Source organism: Maylandia zebra, linkage group LG17 (assembly GCF_041146795.1).
Source record: "Maylandia zebra isolate NMK-2024a linkage group LG17, Mzebra_GT3a, whole genome shotgun sequence".
In the NCBI taxonomy this organism is placed as follows: domain Eukaryota; kingdom Metazoa; phylum Chordata; class Actinopteri; order Cichliformes; family Cichlidae; genus Maylandia; species Maylandia zebra.
In genome coordinates, this window is record NC_135183.1 from 6,835,612 (window position 1) to 6,856,547 (window position 20,936).

At 40.5% G+C, this 20,936-nt stretch overlaps 1 protein-coding gene across 5 annotated transcripts in view; it reads right to left on the minus strand.

The window, feature by feature from the left end:
- lrp8 (low density lipoprotein receptor-related protein 8, apolipoprotein e receptor) overlaps positions 1 to 20,936 on the minus strand; it is a 173,314-nt gene that overhangs the window by 40,760 nt on the left and 111,618 nt on the right. For all 5 annotated transcript variants that reach the window (XM_076875959.1, XM_076875958.1, XM_076875957.1 and 2 more), the window contains exons 5-8: positions 7,139 to 7,513; positions 4,060 to 4,182; positions 2,780 to 2,899; positions 451 to 570 (exon numbers count right to left, since the gene is read on the minus strand). In XM_076875959.1, coding sequence (XP_076732074.1) covers positions 451 to 570; positions 2,780 to 2,899; positions 4,060 to 4,182; positions 7,139 to 7,513 — 738 coding nt within the window. The remainder of the gene's footprint in view (positions 1 to 450; positions 571 to 2,779; positions 2,900 to 4,059; positions 4,183 to 7,138; positions 7,514 to 20,936) is intronic.

A 20,936-nucleotide genomic window follows, 5' to 3' on the forward strand; every position in this document is an offset into this window, starting at 1 on the left:
AGCATCCCAACATTTTACAAATGCCTCATCTTACATTCTGGACCTGGCAACCTCGCTAAGGAGACTGGTTGTTAAAATAACTTATTCATGCTCCCAAATCCAGAATGTCTGCATGCAATTAATAACTTGCAACATGCATAAAAGACAAGCTTTAGATGAGGCAGTTTACTCCAGAGTGCTAACCCCATTTTTTGCATTTAAGTTAGTTATCATACTAGATTTTTGTCTCAACCGGGTAAAGCAAATGCAACTAATCTTAAACAGCAGTGTTTAATGAATCATGTTAATGTTTTCCTTGGACCTGAAAATGGCCATAGTTAAAAGTACCCTCGAACAAAACAACCACAGAATAGCACAGATAAAGTTCAGCTGATTAATGTCACTGCCCTTTGGTCGTGCTTCTCTGGACCAAGGTATGAGGAGCTCTGCTGCACTTTTTTTTCTCTTTACCTCCACACGTCTTTTTATCCAGGAGTTTGTAGCCAGAGGGGCAGTCACACTCATAACCAATTCTCTGGTCCTTGCAGATGTGGGAGCAGCCACCGTTGTTGTCTGCACACTCATTCAGGCCTGCAGAGACAGAGTGGCAGCAGAGGAAAGGGCAGGGATGGCAGAGAGGAAACAGTGAAAAATAAAACAAAGAGTTGAGTATTGTTCCAATAAATTCCAGCAGGTTTTTAGACAGAATAACTTTGGCAACACAAGAACAAGATGGACAGGAAGACAATCCCACGGGTTGGTCTGTATGGACAGTTTAAATCATCCTGCCAGTAAAGATATTTTTGTCCTGTCTGTATACATCAACAATTCAAGTTTGTGTGTGATTCTTGTGTGCTCTACTACCGGTAGTCTTAGCTAGTAGTTCCTGGAACGGATCCATTTTCCAACAGGAACCTTTGCTTATCCCAGGTGCTACTGCACTATATTGCCTATTGTAACACAAGCACGTGCTCTCCTTCATCCTCTAATCCAATTCTCTCCATTTCCTCTGGTTTTTTTTCCTTTTAACAGAACATATTGGACTGAGTCATCCTTCCTTTCCCTTTTGTATCAGTTTCTGTGCCTCCATTTATCCCTTTTTTTCTTTCAACTACCCTCCAGGGAGTGAAGAGGGATCTCTGCAGAAAGCTAAAGCTGGTACTTCATTACCGGTTTACATTAAAGATTTAAGCTTCAAGGTTACAGGTACTGCTGTGAGACTAAGACACTACTAGAGATAGAAAAAGAGAGGCAGCAAGACATTAAGGGAGACTCACAGGAAGAGGAAAAGAGTAGTATGGACTTTCACAGATTTGCATTTAATCAAAATTAGACTGGTAATTTATAGTAGAACGGAACAGCAACTGAGTATCAGCCTTATTTTAAACTAAAATAAGGCAAAAACATGAAAACCTGCTTAAAGCAGTTTAAGCAGGTTGTAGCAGAAGCACTAGAAAACAAAAAACAAAGTATGTGGACACTCATATCCATATTTCTATTCTCTTGTAATGTTGTATAGTTTGTACTGAGGTTTAGTTAAAATCTTTGAAAATCACATAAACTATAATGACTATAGCATGGGTAAAACATGCAGGTGGCTGGCAGGAGGTTCTTTTCAGATACCAATAAACTCTTTCTAACATCTTAATTCTAGCGCCAGACAGACACTGAACTGTATGAAATGATGTCTGCAGCAATGTTGGAGTAAAATTCTTATATTTCTGTGTCTATACACATCGATTTATGGATCAATTTGTGGATCGATGTACATAGACACACATATACACAGAATGAGTGAGTAAGATTCAGAGTTTTACTAAATACCAAAAATAATCCGGCAATGTCATTCACAAATAAGATAAAGTTATATTACTGCTAATAAGTGATATTACTGTGTAGGCTCGGCTTAACTCAGCGCCATCTTCTTGGCTGTGATGTGTGCTAACTTCCAGTTCACAGATCATCATATTTAATTCTTATCATGGGAATCATGGCAGATTCTTCTCTCACCCCAACCGGTCGCGGCAGATGGCCGCCCCTCCCTGAGCCAGGTTCTGCCGGAGGTTTCTTCCAGTTTTCCTTCCCACTGTCGCCAAAGTGCTTGCTCGTAAGGGGTCATATGACTGTTGGGTTTTTATCTGTATGTATTATTTGTAGGGTCTACCTTACAATATAAAGCCTTGACTGTTGCTGTGATTTTGCGCCGTAAAAATAAAATCGAATTGAATATATCCATCAGCTGTGAGGTTAGAGGAGGATGCAAAGGCAGTGCGCACACATATAATTTTATACTGACACAACAGATGCCAGCCCACTCCAATTCAGAGAGGCTATGGGTCAAGTGCAGCGTCTCTTAATAACCTCAGACACTTTAACGTGTACATAAAGTAAAATCTCAGGCTTCAATTCCCTTTGTTTCATTAATTTGATACGATTCTATTAATAAGTATACTTTTCTCAGCCGCTTACATCTGATTGCGGATGAACTGCACTGCTTGTGGTGTCAAATGTGTGACCAAAGCTGAGGAAGCAGTAATTATCTGTGCTGTTTGGATAATCTCTGTGGATAATCTACGTTATGGGTAACGTAGTCGTGTCACGCTCTCTCGGCTAAGATCGCACCGGAGGGCAGAGTCGTTTGGGTCTTTCATCATAACAAGGTAGTTGAGAAATATCCTGATTTACTCAGCCTTGATCAAATGAATCTCCTTTACATAGAGAAGAGTGACCACCCACATTTGAACAAGCTAATGTTCTCACATTAATGTGTGTGTGTGTAAAGAAACACGAAGAATCTTACCACACTCCACAGGTTCATCTGACCAGTCCTTGCAGTCTTTCACGTTATCGCACACCTTGCTGCTGTCGATACACTCCCCGTTCTTACAGCGGAACTTTTTGGGCCCGTCGCATTTTGTAACTGTAGTGAAGACATCAGATGACTTAAAAGCCTAGACTCTTAGCAAGTGTTTTAATCACATTGAGCACCAAATTAGTGTTTGGCAACACAATAATTCAACCCTACTGTGATGAAAGCCTCTGGCGCGTCAGATTTTGTAGAGTACAAGATTCTAATGCAGATACAGTAAATGTCAGCAAAGCAATGCTGTCGATGTTTCTTGTGGTCTGTGGAGATAATTAGCCCAAAGGTTGACTCTTTTGACTCTCAGTGAGAAGCTTTAGGCAAAGCTTGATCATTAAATTGCTTAGTTCTATAAATAAGACAGGCTACAGGGAGTTAAGTGGAGGTTAACAAATGTTTGTCGCTATTCTAATTAGGGAAGCTTACTGAGAAAGACATATCATATGTATGGTAACTAATAGTAAACACAAGCTCAAAAAAAGAGAAAGGCTTCATGGATAACATATGCATTATGCGGTTTGAACTACAGATGAGCCAGAGGCAGCTGAGCTCCCATCAAAGAGGCCCTTTAACTCTCTTGAAAGTAGAAGCTAAATAAAATGTAGAAGAGTAGCAGATGTGACATCCAGTGCCTATTAAATGCACGAAGCAACTCAGCTGCTACATATCTGTTCTGTGCAAGTTATACGCAGCTGAGTTGTTACAGTAAATAAAAATATCGCTGTAGCTTCTTTGCAATTCTTTGAATCATCACCTCCGTCTTCGACCACTCAGGAGATTTAAGTGGAGGGAACACAGGGGAGATTTAAGGCAGTGGAGATTCACAGCCTCTTATCCTCCCATGCCTCTAAGCCTATCTTTTGGTGGACATTTTTCTGATTAAAGTTTCTCATGGGGCTGAACTCACCAGAGAGGCCAACTGTGCTACTCTTCGTTATAGCTCCTGTGAAGCTAGTTCAAAGTATTAAAGTTGTAATTGGCCACTTTTTTTTTTTGAGTAAATGAAGTTAAAGAAAGGAGGCAGAAGTGAGAAGCAGAAGTCCTGAAAACATAAACTGAAACTTTAAATAAAATCTGGAATTTTGACTCTGCATTTAGAAGAAAAGCCAACATTATTGGGAGGAAAACAAAATAGAACAATATGTTCTTCTAATAATAATCGGGATGTTTGCTTGTTTCATGGCCGTCCTCCTTTTCCGTACTCGCGAGACGCTTACCGTTGACACAACCTGCTTCATCACTGTAGTCCGGACAGTCGTGAACTTTATTACACTGCTTGGTGCCGTGAATACAGGAGCCATCGCCACACTGGAACTCATCAGGTCTGCACGTAAGCAGTGCTGAGGAACACAAAACACACAGAGTTAAGAATTAGCTGAGTATTCCCATTAGTCTAATCCACGAAAAGACAATGATAAAGTTCCACAATGAAAATTCAGAGCATTTTAAATTGTTCACAAAGTCAAATTCAGCCCTTTTCCTCTCAAATTGCATTCCAGTATTCAGCTCTAATCTATCATACGCACCTCTTGATAGGGCATAAATCCTCATAAACTGCTATGCCGAAAAGAAAAGCATTCATGTATTCATCCAGCATCTGAAGCAAACCCACATCTAGTGACCTATTGAGAAGGTGTGTGCATGTAAATGTGCATATAGACATTTGTGCTTGCTCTAACGTGGAGGGACGGTTTATTTAACTCATTTGTCTTTTTAACTGGCTATTTAATTATTCATGTGTTGTGTTTTGGACTGGCTCCGCCAACGGAGCAGAGGCAGACATGATCAATGACTGTGGAGCCGATAAAAAACACACGGCAGACAATCTTCGCATCAGGAAATATGGTATTAACACAGCCACACACAACGGTTTGGGCACATTTGGGTTTTCGGGCTCACAGAGGCATTATTAAATGAGCAAAATTAAATGCAAGCTTGCAGCAGGACATGTGAATGCCAGGAAAAGGGGAAGCTGAGACATACTTTGAAACACTCAGACAAAAAATAAATAAAATAAAGACAAACAGATGTTCATGCTAAAGCCTGGACCATCGCAAAATGTGCCGATTCCTTCATCCAAATTATTGGGATGTTAGCTCAGCTAATAATGATAAATCCCCGGGATGAATAGTTATAATAATGGATTGCCATCTGCGGAAACGTTGACAGGACGGAAAGAAGGAAAGTTGCGATACGATGTGACCATTTCTCATTTCCATTAACCTTCTGTCACTCTGCTCACAGTCGCTTGTCTCGGTGTGTCCGCGAAGAAGCTCGAGGTTATTGAGACAGATGTTTCGAATAAGATGGCAAATGATACGTAAGGAGCGCGTGTGTGGGAATGAGCAGAGCCTGATGGAAACGAGGCGAACGAGGAAAGAACAAACTGGAGGTATAGTATGCAGTTATTGTCACAATCCTCATTTACACTGAAACGGTGCTAAGCTGTCTTCTATGTTCTCGTTTAAATTGCCATCCCTCCATTCTCTTCTGCTTAACCTTATCACGGTCGCTGTGGGGGCTTCAGCCTATCCCAGCTATCACGGGGTGAGATGCAGGGTACACCCAGGACAGATTCCCTTTTTTTTTTTGGTTAATAGAGAGATTTTTGGTCTATTTTTAAATGTTTTTTAGGCAGTTAGCAACCGTTTGAAATGTTTTGGAAAAGATATCAGTTGGTAGCAAGGATATTTACGTTAATTATTTTAGGAAAATAGTCTGTTTTAATAAAATATACTCTAAGCTGTCGGCTGTTCTGTTTACATGTTTAGTGAATTTTATTTTCAGCTTCCAATTCTCCAAGCTAGCAGTTAATAACTCAGTGAATAATGCATTGAACTTCCAAACAAAGCCGGTGTTAGCATTAGCTAATCAAGTCAAAGCTCTCATTAAAACATGCTCAGGTCCAGTCAAAGAGACTAAAGTGGGTCTGATTGAAACACCAATATCAAGGTCATAGTTCTCAAACCAATACATGACATATCATCGTCCATGTTTGACTTTTATTTACATTTATGGCTGAGACAAGTCATGATTATACTCCGCTGTGGAGACATGAAGGGTTAGTAGTCATTTCCTGTTATATATATTTCCTTTAGGTCTTTTGTGGTGCATGCATAGTTGGTGCACACTCGTGTCAATTCTCCACAGACAACTCTGCACAATAACACGCACAGGCAGGCACACGGGCATCCTCAAAGATCGATGCTCAAAGTCTGATAATGAAATTTGTGTCATTCAGACCTGAGTGGATTTTAGCATACCTGCAGAAAGCAGATTCGAGGCTTTAGAGTGACGTTTCGACCATGTCACAGATTTAGACATTGTTGTCAAAATATAACCACATAAAAGTGACCAATCGTGTAGTGCTTACCTACATAATTATTCCAATCTCGTAAAAGACGACTCCACAGACCCATGTAATTCTGTCTGGAGTGCAGCAGCCATTAATTTAAGGATAAGGAGGGTGTGTACTGTGATAAAGGGCAAGCCGTGATCTAAACACTGAAACAACATGTACTCTGTGATTTCTGCTTTATTTTTTGTACTAACACCTTATTATTGTGGGTGCATGTGTGTGTTAGAGCTTGCACCTGGCTGCGCGTGCGGCTGCGCACTGTGCTTGTATCATGTCTTATGTGTGAAGTTGCTGTCATCTCTCTAAGTGGTGTGTGGGCATGTGAAGAGGAGACCACATGGGGGTCACGCTTGATGAAGGACCTTCACCTTACACAGGCTCAGATGGGTTTGTCTCTTCTTCCACAGGTCACATGGTTGCATGGCAACACATTTGTGGATCGTCACGATAAAATTAGAATTGATCTTCCTTTAGTCATTTGGTGACACATTTGTCACACAGTCTTTGTTCAGAGCAGAGCCGGTCTTCAAAGCATAGTCCTCCAGTACATTTAAGCTGCTGCTCTACAAAACAACTGATTACTTTTTGGTATCCATCCGTAACTTTCATTAAAGGCGATAGTTGGCATTAGCTTCAAGTAAAGATAAATGACACAATATCCAAAAGTACTAATACAAACCATTCATCCTAATTTCTAAAATTAATAAAACTGGATTCTTTAGGCTGATCAGTTACTTCACTACCACTCTCCTCAGACTGATCAGAGTTGAATTGTGCCCGTTGTTATGGAATAATCAAAGATAATTAAAAAAGATGTTTTGATTAAGGAGCATGCCAGTGGTGTGACTCGTTCCTATGTTTTCTAATTGCTTTGAACAACAATAAAGCGAACGGCACAGGGGGAGCACATGGTGGCAAAAAGAAAAAAGCTGACTTACGACAGTTTGCTTCATCTGATTTATCCTTGCAGTCGGGGTCGCCGTCACACTTCCAGTTCAAATGGACACACTCGCCGCTCCCGCACTGGAACTCGCTCACCAGACAGCGGGGTTTCTGGGGCTCCGTCCTCCGGCTGCAGCGCTCCATGGACTCGTCTGACTTGTCCTTGCAGTCGGGGTCGCCGTCACAGCTCCACAGGGCAGGGATGCACTCCGAGTCGTTGCAGCGGAATTCATGCTGCCCACAGGTGGGAGCCGAACATTTCTCCTCATCGCTGGCGTCCCCGCAGTCGTCGTCTCCGTCACACACAAAGATCGGTGCCACACATTTCCCGTTACGACACTGGAAGTCTTTGGAGGGGCAGGCCTTGCCATCTGCAGGAGGAAAAGTACATTAAATTATAATTGTATATGTATTTTATTTAATTCTCATTGATTATTATAACCTGTAATATTTAGCAAATTAATATCAGTCTAATAATTACAGAATATCTTTAGTAAATAGCCATTTTTCAAGTCATTAAGAAACATCCATTCAGAGTGGGAGTAGATCAGGGGAAATACGAGTTAAAGGACGGCTATAGTTCAACTTATCTCTGCATTTAATCAAACCCAATCAGAGGTGGGAATATGCACACCAATATGTCTTTTTACGCCTTCTCAACAGATGGTAGTAATGTTAATGTTAAAATTTAGAGTTAACAAGAAGAGAGTCGTTCCACAGTTTCCTTTTTAGCCCTGGAGCTTTTAGTGATTGGCAAGAATCAAAAGGAAAGATTGATCAAACTGTCGACAGTTGCGTGGCGCTGAAGAATACCAGCACAGCTTCCTTGAAAGTCTGACAAGACAAAATGCGGCAGGTGCAAGAACAAAGCGATGGGATAAAGAACCAGGAAGAAAACATAAACTTGCCCTGTAGAAAAAGTATAAATGATGAAATATTTAAAAAACGTAAACACCACCTCAAGAGACTCCAAATACTTTCAACATATAAAGATGCTGCTGACCATGTATGGGACGAGGTCGAGGGCAGCAGAAGTCCAGCGTATATGGATGGCTGTATGATGAGCACAGCTGTAGAAATGTCACTCCTAGAGTGTGTGTGTGTTTATACATGTGTGTGAATGTTTGGACAGAAACACCTGTCAGGAATGAATATTCATGTCCATGTCTGCATTTAGATTTTTTCCAGGCTGGTAACTAAAGACCTGCGACGAAAAGTATGATGCCATTTCAGCTTTTAATGTGTTGTATTTCAGTGTGGATGTGGTTGTTCTGTTGGTGTTGTTTTATATTACTGTGCTTATGTTTCCTTTCAGCTGTGGCATTATCAAATTCCAGACAGGGTGGACAAATCAATTTGAATCATATAATCTCCTCAAAAAAAGGGGGGGAAAAATCAAAACAAACCACTTCACTGATGCAACGCTTCTCTCTGGGCGACCGGCATAACTTCTTCATTTTCTCTCTCTCTTTTTTTTTTACCAACCCACACAGTACGCCAAAGGGACTCATTATGATAATAGGCTATCGGATTCCCTGTTAGCTATTACTACTAGCATGCTAATCATCCCCACTCAGATCTAAGTAATTAACATGAGCACAAAAACAACATCAGCAGTACCCCAGCAGAAAGTACGGTTGCGCAAGATGCATAAAGTTACAAACGGACTGTTTTCAAACTTTCTGCATCAACAGCGAGACACACTTTCTTTATGAACATTTCAAACAGATTTTTGCTAGATCCCCGAGGACGATTATGTGTTTCTAGTTAGATTAAACACCTTTTATGCTCTAAAGAGTCCATCATTATAGCAGAAGGCTTGGTCAGCCAGGTGTGTGGGATATAAACAGCAAGGCTGGGATAAGAAGCTTGTTAGTATGGTTCCCACTGGGAGACTGAATGACAAAAGACACAGTTGGCTCATAATAGTTCTTCCTTCTACTACAAAAATAAGTAGGCAGTTTTTTTTGTCTTAACACTATAATGAAGTTTAGGTTTTCCCTAGCATTTTTCCCTAGATGCTAAAGTGACATCAAAACAATAGAAGCTATTTTGTAAGGACTAATGAGTCGCAATATACACCCGCACCTAAAGTACACTGTGTATATGAGCTACCCCTTGTTTTTCTGTAAGTGCAAACATATCTGAAAATACAGTAAGGCAAACATTTAGTTTCTACAATTCTAAAAAGTTTGAAAATCAACATTTGGTTTTTGACCACCTTTATTCTTCAACACGACCTGAACTTTCTTGGGTAAATTTTACTTGTAATTCTTTAATTAGCCTTCAGGAACAGTTCTCCAGGCTTCTTGAAGGACATTCAAAGCTTCTCTGTGGAAGTTGGCTACCGTTTGTTCTGTTCTCTGTCGAGATGATCAAACATTGCTTAAATCAGAGGCTCCCAAAGTGTGGGGCAGAGCCATTGCAGGGGGGGCGTGGTATGAAAAGAAAGAGAAAAAAAAGGATGCTTGGACGCTGTTGGCATAATTGACAGGTTTTTGACGGGGCTTCCACACAAACGCAAAGCAGGAGATGAAGCATCGCCAAATATGTTTCCAAACCAACTTCATTCTAAGCCAAAGACTAGAAAATATGGTGAAGCATATCTTCCCTTTGGCTTCATCTGCACAAGTGCCGAGGTAGGTCTCCCCCGCAGAATTGGTTTTCCCTGTGTTGGGAGCAGCGCTGGGCTCTCCAAATCACGGACAAACAGTATCCCACATTCTTGATTTTTAGTTCACAAACACTTCTTGTAGTAACTAACTACTCCTGACATTTTGGCGATGTTAGCTCTTTATACAGTAAAGTTACTGGGGAAAGATTTTTCTTGTAATTGATGATTTGAACCAAAAATACTACTACTACTTCTTTTATTCTTGTTTTGATCCTTATTAACGACTTCTTGAACAGTAGTTTGGCGGGATGCATTTCTTAGGTCACGTGTCAGGTCTTTGCTAGATTTCTTCCCATTTCTGTCAGACATTACATTCAAATACTGTTCATCTGCTCAAAGTCTTTAAGGATGCACTGCACACCATGCCCTAATGTGCCAGGTTTTTAGCCAATAGCTATTTGAGTGATGGCACCTTTGGAGGGAAACTATTAGGAGGTGGCTCAAGACTTCTGCACAGTACCGTACGACACAAGCAGCAATAACTATCTGGCAGCACTGCTGCATATCAGGGCCTGGGATATAAACTGGAAATTAAATATAGAAAATAAACAGCCTATTCTCACAGTCAGCCACCCAAGTGACTCTGACATTCTTGTGTCTCACACCTCAAAAAAGTGATAAACCATGAATCTGTTATTTTCAAAGGAGTCCTGTCCTCAGGGAGTTTGGAGCCCTGTCAATATGTGAAGGACCAACAGTACATTAGGCAGGGTTGGTCATATGTAATGAGTATATAGATATGATCAGCCGCATAAATTCAATAACGTCATATTTGGATTCCACATTGGTAGAGCACAAATGATCCAAATTGACACTGCGTAACATTAAAACCATTTTGTCCCTTTTCCTTTTTTTAAACCACACCAGTTAACACAGAAAAAGAATTTCATCTTTCAAACCTTTAAATAGGTGCACAGTTCTTTCCAAAGAGGGAATTAAAGTATTCAAACACAGGCGTTCTTAAAAGCACTTCAAACAAATTAGCTTATAAAATTAGACTCTTGCAAAGCCATTTTCTTTTGCCTCTTAGGTCACAGGTAAGTGAAAATGTCGCCTAATATGACCAAAACTACTGAAGTAGAAAGTAGCAGGTTTGTCTCAGATAACCCCAGTTCTATCTCTGTTTCTTCTGGCTTCACATAACCAGCTCTAAGAACACCCTACAGAGATCTTTAGACTGTTATTTTTTGCATCACTGACTGCCCACTCTGTGAATGACAATTTAAAGTTATTGCACTTATAATTAACACAATTTGCTGATGCTGAAAAGCCATATTTGCCCGTGTCAGCGTGATGCAGTGATTAGTGCTGTCAATAACAGCAAGACTAAAAGTTCGAACCTTTTGGCCGGCCTTTCTCTGACGAGTTTGAATAATAATAATTAAGGAAGAAGGACGGTATGACCTGCACAGAGCTTTCATCTCAACATCATCCACCGAGGCTGGAAGTACATGATAAGATATCGAGGCATCCTACATTCACAACGGAACGTTGACGAGTTGCTCTAAACAACCCTTTTGAAGTGTTTTGCTTTGGTGTTCTTTGCATGAAGGAAATTTTCAAAAACAAAAAAAATGGTAGTGATTAACTTACTAACCTAGCAGGCAAAACACGTTACTCCATCCTGACGTCCGACGCTGGACGTTGGTATTACTGCAGGACAAAAGTGTTGTTTTGTTTACCTGTGTTGGGCCAAGACTACTTAGATAATCTATCAATGGGAGAAAAGTGAAGATATGAAGAGACATTTTGCAATGAGTTTTACAATGTAACACCAGAAAAATTTTGGTATTCTAATTAATTTGTCACATAAATTGTGTCATTACAAAAAGCTGATCTACAGCTGAAATGAGCCGACACAGACAGTCTGGGTTTCTGCGGAGAAGCAGGGACTGGGAGGCAGGGTTAGGAGAGGCGTGCTCACATGTTGGTGCCATAATCTCAAAGATTAGTGTACCCGGTGATTATTGTACCCGATAGCAGAGCAGAAGACCTCGGTACTGTTTTTGCCCACCAGGTGGGTGTGTCCCGGTAGCTCGGACATCAGATGAAAACTATAGATTGCTGTCAGTTTTAAAACTTGATAAATTCCCAAAATCACTTTGGTCTTTGGTTGATTACTGTTGGTGGCCTCTGCATTCATTCAGGCTTAAACGAACCCTTAGAAATGGATACACTGATAGATCTGAGAATAGAAATATTGGATGTTGTAGTCTGAAAGAGTTAAGACTCCTGACTGTTAATTAAACACACCCATCCAACAGATTAGTGGACCAATTACAATTTTAAAAAGGTAATCAGTAAGCTGTACTCAATTCCATCTTGACGGTTACTTTCCCCTGTAGGTGACTGTGCTTAACATGGGGTCAAAGCTTTTACTCCATCCATCCATAGACCCACCAGTTAACAGCTAATAGATGAACCAATAAGATAGGGCACAGCTCGTTGACCTTGATCTAAAGGACAACTGAACTCTCTTTCAGCATGGAGCAGAACATAGAAAACAGCTATGCATACACGCACACGCAGAGATTAAAAGATAAAGAATCTTTAATAAAACACAAACAGCCACAAATATACAAATGGACAATAAAAGAGCCCAAAAAAATATTGGGCACACACACACACACACACACACACACACACACACACACACACACACACACACCTCTCAGCTTTTGTCCACGAGTCAGTGAGTTTAATGTTTCTGGAGCGAGGAATCCAATCAGACTGTGGTCTAACATGTCAGGCACTGAGCCGCGGTGTGTATGCACATACGTGCACGCACACATACACACGATCTTGTCCACATAGTACATTTGTCTGATCACTTCAGTTCACCAGGTGCACTAGCAGTAAAGCAAGCTGAAGATCACAGATCAGCTCCTAACAACCAGAAATGGAGATAAAATATTTACTTCGCAGTGATGTGTAAAATGCTGCATTTAACTAAACTGCAGCTCTGCTGGAACAAAAAAAGAAGAAAACAACAACACCCGAAAGCATTTTAACACTGAGCAGACTTAATGGGCTGTATAGAAGACAAGCAACATGATCATCTTCTCTATGGAATATCAATATGTATGGCTTATCTTTCACACGAGAGCGTCAATAAAAAAAACACATCCGTGTCAATTCAAGCATACCTTGTACCATCAGATACACGAGGGTAATTGTAAACAAACTGCCATCTATATTCATGAGGATTGATGCTAGGGGAGCAAAAAAAAAACCAACAAAAAACCTCAAACAGCAGGATTTTTTTTTTGGCTTAATTATTCAATATTTATTAAAAAGTTAGAAAGTGCAGATGAAACTAAAACAAAGGCATTCTTATCCAACATCAGAAAAGCATTTTGATAGGTCCAAAATGTAATCTCTGCTAGCTCACGGTTGACTTTGGACCGATGCTGCATGAACTGTCACTTTGCCTACAGTCTTCACTGCTGAAAACCTAACCTGCAAAAGCAGGAATCCCCCTCACCAAAACAAAGGCAAATGTCATATACTCAGGAAAAAAAAAAAGCAAATGCCCTTTTCAAAGAAACGGTGCTTTATAATAAAGGGACCGCAGAGGAGTGATGGTAATGCATCGCACACTATACTTACCATATTTGTACAAATGACACCAAGAGAGAGCAAAAGAGCTCTCCCTCCATCTCTCACTGACATATCTGACCTACTTTTACTGGAGCTCAGGAGAAAGTACAGTATTAAAAGTTAAAATCAGTGTGGAATTACATGACCTCTGTTTTTTTTGTTTTTTTTTTTTGGGGGGGGGGGGGGTTTGGCCCACCAATAAGAAAATTCACGAATTTCACAGTTTTCTTGCTCTCCACAACTTAAAAGCATTCAAGAAATATCTTCAAACATTGTGTGAGAACATTTCTGAGAACAGGTACCTAATGTACCATTTGCTGTGTGTCAGGGAACATTACCCTTGGAATCATTAAAACAGCAAACTGTCAGAGAAAGAACAAGCCAGAGGCGTCGACTTCCCAGCATCGCCCTGCAACAACATGGCTGCGTGTCACCGGCATTTTGAAACGTTAACCTGATGCCACTCTGAATCTAAACACTGAGAAGTAGACAGAGGGAGAGGCAGCTTTTGATCATAATTTTAAATTACGCAGTTTAATGTCTCCTTGCACTTTGAAATGAAAGCATAGTACAAATTAAGTAATTGGAGTTAAAAAAAGAAATCATGGAATGATATATTATAGACCAAAATGTATTCTAAATTTTTGACTCATCTTTCTCCAACAGAAATCAAATATTCTTCAGAAAGTTCTTCGCACAGTGGTTGCAGAAGTTTGCATAAATGTTCAGCACTTTAAGTCTAGAGTGTAAATGTTACACCCCTGGAAATGGGGGAAAGAATCATAAGAGTGCTTTTCAGTTGCTTCTCATGTAATAGTTTAATGCAATCAAAATTGAACATAAGTATTTTACATTCTGCACCGCTCAATGTGAGGGAAAGAGCTAATTAATAAACCAAAATAATAATAAACTGCTGACTATTTGTATGTTTCCTAGATACAGATATGTTTACTAGCTCCTGCCGTTAGGTACTATATAATTGCTGTTAAGCTAACTGAAGTTCGTTATGTCCAAGTATTCAAAACTATCATAAAATGCTGATGGTGTCCTGGGGCATCTCCTCCCCGATCTGGACCAGGATATCACTGAGCTCCTGGACAGTATGAAGTGCATCCCAATTGCTAAATTGAAAACCTTACCAAGTTTGAGTTTGACATAGCAAACCTGGCACTGACAAGTATTGATGTCCCATGCTGGAGGAGTTGAACTACCTGTGCAACCTCTGTAGGGTATCAGTAGTAGCATTGACCCTACTAGCGAAAAAACAGTCTGAAAAGATGAGGAGGGAAAGCTGCTATTAGCCTCCACCTAGTGTGTCTCATTGTTGCCCCTCTGGTGCATCTGTTGTTAATTTCATTAACACCAAAATAGCTGAATTAACAACCTCCCAATTCTACTTGACTGACCAGATCAATATTCCAGGAATTGACTTGATGGTACACTTTAATTAAAAAGTTTTCCTTTCAGCTTAAGATTTCTCCAGTAATTGGACAAAAATGTTACATGTTTAAATACAGCTATATTGAAAACAAACACAGAGGTTCTGTAGTGTAGTCAGACTAAGTTCCACGAGGAGACCCAAAACCAGGTGGTGTAATAATCCACCAAATCAAACATGCGGAGCTACCTGCTGTGGTGAATAAGGCAAGGCAAGGCAAGTTTATTTGTATAGCACAATTCAACAACAAGGTGATTCAAAGTGCTTTACAGAGACATTAGAAACAAGAACAAATAAAAAGCATGATTTAAAATTGATTAAAACAAGCAAATAAACTAACTAACTAATTAACAAACAAACAAACAAACAACAGTATATAAAATCAAAACATAAAATCAGAACAGTAGATAAAATCAGTAGTTAAATGTAAGTTTTGAAATTTAAGCTTAAAGTGTGGATTTGGTGCTTTATTCAAATGCAGCTGAGAACAGGTGAGTCTTCAACCTGGATTTAAATAAACTGAGTGTTTCAGCTGATCTGAGGCTTTCTGGGAGTTTGTTCCAGATATAAGGAGCATAAAAGCTGAATGCAGCTTCTCCGTGTCTGGTTCTGACTCTGGGAACTGATAAAAGACCGGATCCAGATGACCTGAGGGATCTGGATGGTTCATACTGGGTCAGGAGGTCACTGATGTATTTTGGTCCTAAAACATTCAGAGCTTTATAGGCCAGCATCAGAACTTTAAAGTCTATCCTCTGACGGACAGGCAGCCAGTGTAAGGACCTCAGAGCTGGACTGATGTGGTCCACTTTTTTGGTCTTAGTGAGGACTCGAGCAGCAGAGTTCTGAATGAGCTGTAGTTGTCTGACTGATTTTTTAGGTAGACCTGTAAAGATGCTGTTACAGTAATCAAGCCTACTAAAGATGAATGCATGGACTAGTTTTTCCAGGTCCTGTTGAGACATCAGATCTTTTATCCTTGATATATTCTTGAGGTGATAGTAAGCTGACTTTGTTATTGTCTTAATGTGTTTTTCTAAGTTTAGGTCTGCATCCATCACTACACCCAAATTTCTCGCCTGGTTTGTGGTTTTTAGATGTATAGATTGAAGTTCTCTGGTGACCTGTAATCGTTTTTCTTTGGCGCCAAAGACTATTACCTCAGTTTTGTTTTTGTTTAGCTGGAGAAAATTGTGGCACAACCAGTCATTGATTTCCTCAATGCATTTACCAAGAGCCTGTACAGGGCCTCGGTCTCCTGGTGACATTGTGATATATATTTGTGTGTCATCTGCATAGCTGTGATAGTTTATTTTGTTGTTGTTTATAATCTGTGCCAGTGGGAGCATGTAGATGTTAAACAGAAGGGGTCCCAAGATGGAACCTTGGGGAACTCCACATGTGATACTTGTCTGCTCGGATGTGAAGTTACCTATTGATACAAAGTATTTCCTGTTTTCTACGTATGTTTTGAACCAGTTTAGTACAGTTCCTGAAAGACCTGTCCAGTTCTCCAGTCGTTTGAGTAATATGTTGTGGTCAACTGTATCAAATGCTGCACTGAGATCCAGTAAAACTAGGACTGACATTTTTCCACTGTCTGTATTCAGACATATGTCATTAAACACTTTGGTCAGAGCGGTTTCAGTGCTGTGGTTCTGTCTAAAACCTGACTGGAAGGCATCGTAGCAATTATTCTGTTTTAAGAAGTAACTGAGCTGTTGAGAAACTGCTTTTTCAATGATCTTACTTAAAAACGGGAGATTTGAGATCGGCCTGTAGTTGTTCATTTGTGTCTTGTCAAGATTGTCCTTTTTCAGTATAGGTTTGATTACAGCAGTTTTTAGTGATTCTGGAAACACACCTGATAATAAAGAAAAGTTGACGACCTGTAACAGGTCTGACTCTAAAGTCTTTGAGACATTTTTGAAAAAACTTGTTGGCAGGACATCTAAACAGCAGGAGGAGGAGGAGTTCAGTTGACCTAAGATGTCCTCCAGGTCTTTGCTGTTAATAGGTTGAAACTGTTTCATGGTGTTTAAACAGTTTTTGGTGGACACAGTACATATCCTGGATCTGCTGTTGATGTACCAATTGCTTGTCTAATTTTTTGGATTTTTTCAGTGAAGAATTTGGCAAAGTCATTGCAGGCCATGGTCGAATGAAGTTCAGCTGCCACTGACACAGGAGGGTTTGTTAGCCTGTCAACTGTAGAAAATAAGAGCCGAGCATTATGGCTGTTTTTAGTGATGATGTCAGAGAAGTAGGACCTCCTTGCATTCCTCAGTTGTAAATTATAATTGTGAAGTTTCTCTTTATAAATGTCAAAATGAACCTGGAGGTTTGTTTTTCTCCATCTGCGCTCAGCTTTCCTACACTCTCTTTTTTCATTTTTCACCAGTGTGGAGTTTCTCCATGGAGACTTTTTCCTTCCAGAGATAACCTTCACCTTAATGGGAGCAATAGTGTCAATTACATTTAACATGTTAGCATTGAAGCTATTGATGAGCTCATTGACTGACCCTCTGGGCAGGTCAGGTTTTAATGGGAAGACCTGGTTAAAAATTGCACTACTGTGGAATAAGGAAGCTGACAGTGGCCTTCATGTTGACAACAAACACAAATGAGTCTAATTAAAACACAATCTGATCAATTCGTATCAAAATCAGTTCTATACCATTTAATACAGTGAAGCAACAAATGCAATCGATTTTTTTAAAATCACAAAATAAATGTAAGCATTCCAATTTTGGCTTCCTTGCTCTGCCTTTCAAAGCATTCAATCACCTGGGGTTAGACTGTCGTTGCTCAGAGTAAAAACATGTCAAACTAAGTGTGAAAAGCCAGTGAGAATAAAGCCTTGATGCAGCGTGGCAGCTGAGCCTGAGGAATCCGACTGAAATGGCAGCTTAGACGAAGAGAAAAATGGCACAAAACTTATTGAGACTCTGAAAGTCTCTAAGCAACCTGATTAGCATACTCTAGGGAAAGACTTCTCTTAACCACCTTCATGATGAGCTGGGACTATAGGGACTGTGCACACACACACTGAACACAAACGCAGCCCAACACGGCCGGTATACTGAATAGAACAGGATATTTCAACAGCTCAATCATTATGCCATCTGACAGCAGCTTAGAACTGAATATTAACAGCCTCACAAGCAATCACTGCAGACTGAAAATGTGTGTGTATGTCTGTATACAGCTCCTGTATGATGAACGTCCCGGTGGTCTAGATATACAGTACACATAGACGTCCATTTGCACAAAGAGCACTCTGGGCATGTAAGATTTCAGCCACTGAACGTTAAAACTGACATGCCCGTTGCTCCCTTCTCTTCCTCAGTGTTAACTCTTATCACTGTCGTCAAAGGAGCTTGCAAAGAAAAGCGTCTGGACTTCTTTAAGTTACTTGAAGACGTTTCACCTCTCATCCGAGAAGCTTCTTCAGTTTTAAGGTCAAATGGTGGAGAGTCCCAGATATAAACCTAGTGGGAGTGACCCCCCACAGAGGGACAAAAGGACCCCTGATGATCCTCTAATCGCCTGAGCCAAGGTGTGAAACTGGGTGTGGGTCCCAATCAGCCAGAGTTTCGGGTGAGTTCATTGTGAAACCTGGCCCCACCTTATCATGCGAATTCCTGAGATCAGATGGCCCAGGATGTGAGTGGGCGTTAAGGCGTCTGGGAAGGGATCTCAAAACTGGATTATAGATGGCAGAGAGTTGGTGTCGTAAATTATTCCTTCTCTCAGCTACATAGTGTGTAAGCCACATAGCCATGCTCGTCTGCTTGCCTGTCCGAAAATAATTGTATTATTATTGTCAGAAGATTGAATTTATTATAGGCTGGTCATTAATTGTGGTGCTTGACATGACAGCACAATGACCAAATTACAATTTTGGATGACTTGAATTATATGACTGTCATGGTGCTGGGTCTTTGACCCAGTATTTAGAGTTGTGGTTCTGGACTTGTTATTGGTTGATAGTTTATGTTCTAGCTCATGAATGTTATTTTCCAATGCCTCCTAGTTTGTTATTTATAAGTCTTGATTTCTGGTTTGTTTATGTTTGTTTCCCTTCGTGCCCAGTCTGTCTCTGTGTCCTGTCATCAATGTCCCCACGTTTGTGTACCTTTGATTATTCCTTCTCAGTGTCCGGTCTCTCTGGGCTCTGTCTCCGTGAATATGTTTGGATATCCCCAGTATGTCGTGTCATAGTGGCCTTGCCCCGAGTCCCAGTTTTGAGGTCACGTCTCTGAATCTGAGTGTCTGTGTGTGTTACTTCTTGTTTTATTGTCTCCTCTCTCGTCTGTGTGATGTTCAGTTTTAGACGCTCTCAGAATTGCTGTAATGCAACATTGTGTAGCACTGGACATGATCCTGGCTGAGAAAGGAGGATTGTGTGTCTTATTCAACACCACACGCTGCACCTACATGCCAGATAATGTACATTCTTTAAACATGGCTTCAGATTCTAAAGAGACTGTTGATCGGCGTTGGAGTTTTCCTGGTTTTATTTTATTTTTCTTTACTTGTGTTATTCCTTGTTTAAAAGCTGTAATTTCACAGATGTACCGAAACCGATGAAGATCATGAAGACTTCTTTTCCTATTTGTAAGATGAAGATGAAGTGCAACTAATGATGTAGTAACTAATAATGTGAAAGACAAGTAGTTACTTACTGATAACATGTACATTTCATTTTGTGATAAACAGGAGGGAATGTCAGAAGAAAATTGTATATAGTGTGATCAGCTACATGAAATGTATTCTCTTATTGATCACTAAGCAAATGTCTACGTGACTTTTGACATGTACTTTTGAGTGATAAACAACTAACAGCTACCTCTTTCTGTAAGAACATACAGATTTAGAAAAAGGGGAACCTGTACACACACACACACACACACACACACGCACACACACACAGAAAAGTATAAATAAAGCACGCGGACAGTGATGAGACGCAGGTCGTGCGTCCATGACGGGCGATCGTGGCTCAAGAGTTGGGCGTTCGCCTTGTAATCGGAAGGTTGCCTGTTCGAGCCCCGGCTTTGACAGTCTCGGTCATTGTGTCCTTGGGCAAGACACTTCACCCGTTGCCTACTGGTGGTGGTCAGAGGGCCCGGTGGCGCCAGTGTCCAGCAGCCTCGCCTCTGTCAGTGCGCCCCAGAGTGGCTGTGGCTACAATGTAGCTGCCATCACCAGTGTGTGAATGTGTGTGTGAATGGGTGGATGACTGGATATGTAAAGCGCTTTGGGGTCCTTAGGGACTAGTAAAGCGCTATATAAATACAGGCAATTTACCATTTACCATGACTGCCCTCGCGAGTGAAAGACAACTGCAGTGTTTGTGTTTTCTAACTCAGGTGTCTCAAGCTGAAGAACTACGGGGTGATTTAAAGACATCCCCTGTCAGCTACCCTTGTCTCGTTAGTTATGATTCTCTTCAGCTGTGTTCCCCAGGTGTGTCCACTTCCCTTAATCACCCTCTTGTGTATATGTTGTCTGCATCGCTCTCTATTTGTTGACACATACTCTGTCATTGACGGTGACGTTTTCTAAATGTCAAGTTAGCTTGTTGTCAGTTAGTCAATTCATAGTATGCCCTGTTATTGCAGAGTTGTTTTTTTTTGGGATTTTTTGCTTTTTTCCCCCCCATTAAAAAAGTCTGTAGTTAAGAGTTTAGTTTGCCAAGTCCACTCTCACCTCATACCTGCTCACATGACAACCATTGACTTTACTTAGTGCCTGGTTTTAGTCTGACAAAAACTATTAAGTCATAACTGCTTTAATAATTTGAATGTGGCTCATTGTTGCTTTAAATTCTTTGCTAATGGCTTTTAGTAGAGCAAGACAATCACATAATGTGATTATGTATTAGCAAATTACTGACCACTGCGTTAGCAGCAGCCATTTAGGTGACAAATAAATCATTAAGTTAAAAATAAAAATAGCAATAGGGCTTTGAAAACATTTGCTTGCCTGGAAAGTGTGGTGGGTCCTTCAGCTGTCTAGAGCTCGCTGGGCAGGAAAAGCAGTAAAGTGAAAAGATCCTAGATCTGACTCGAGCTAA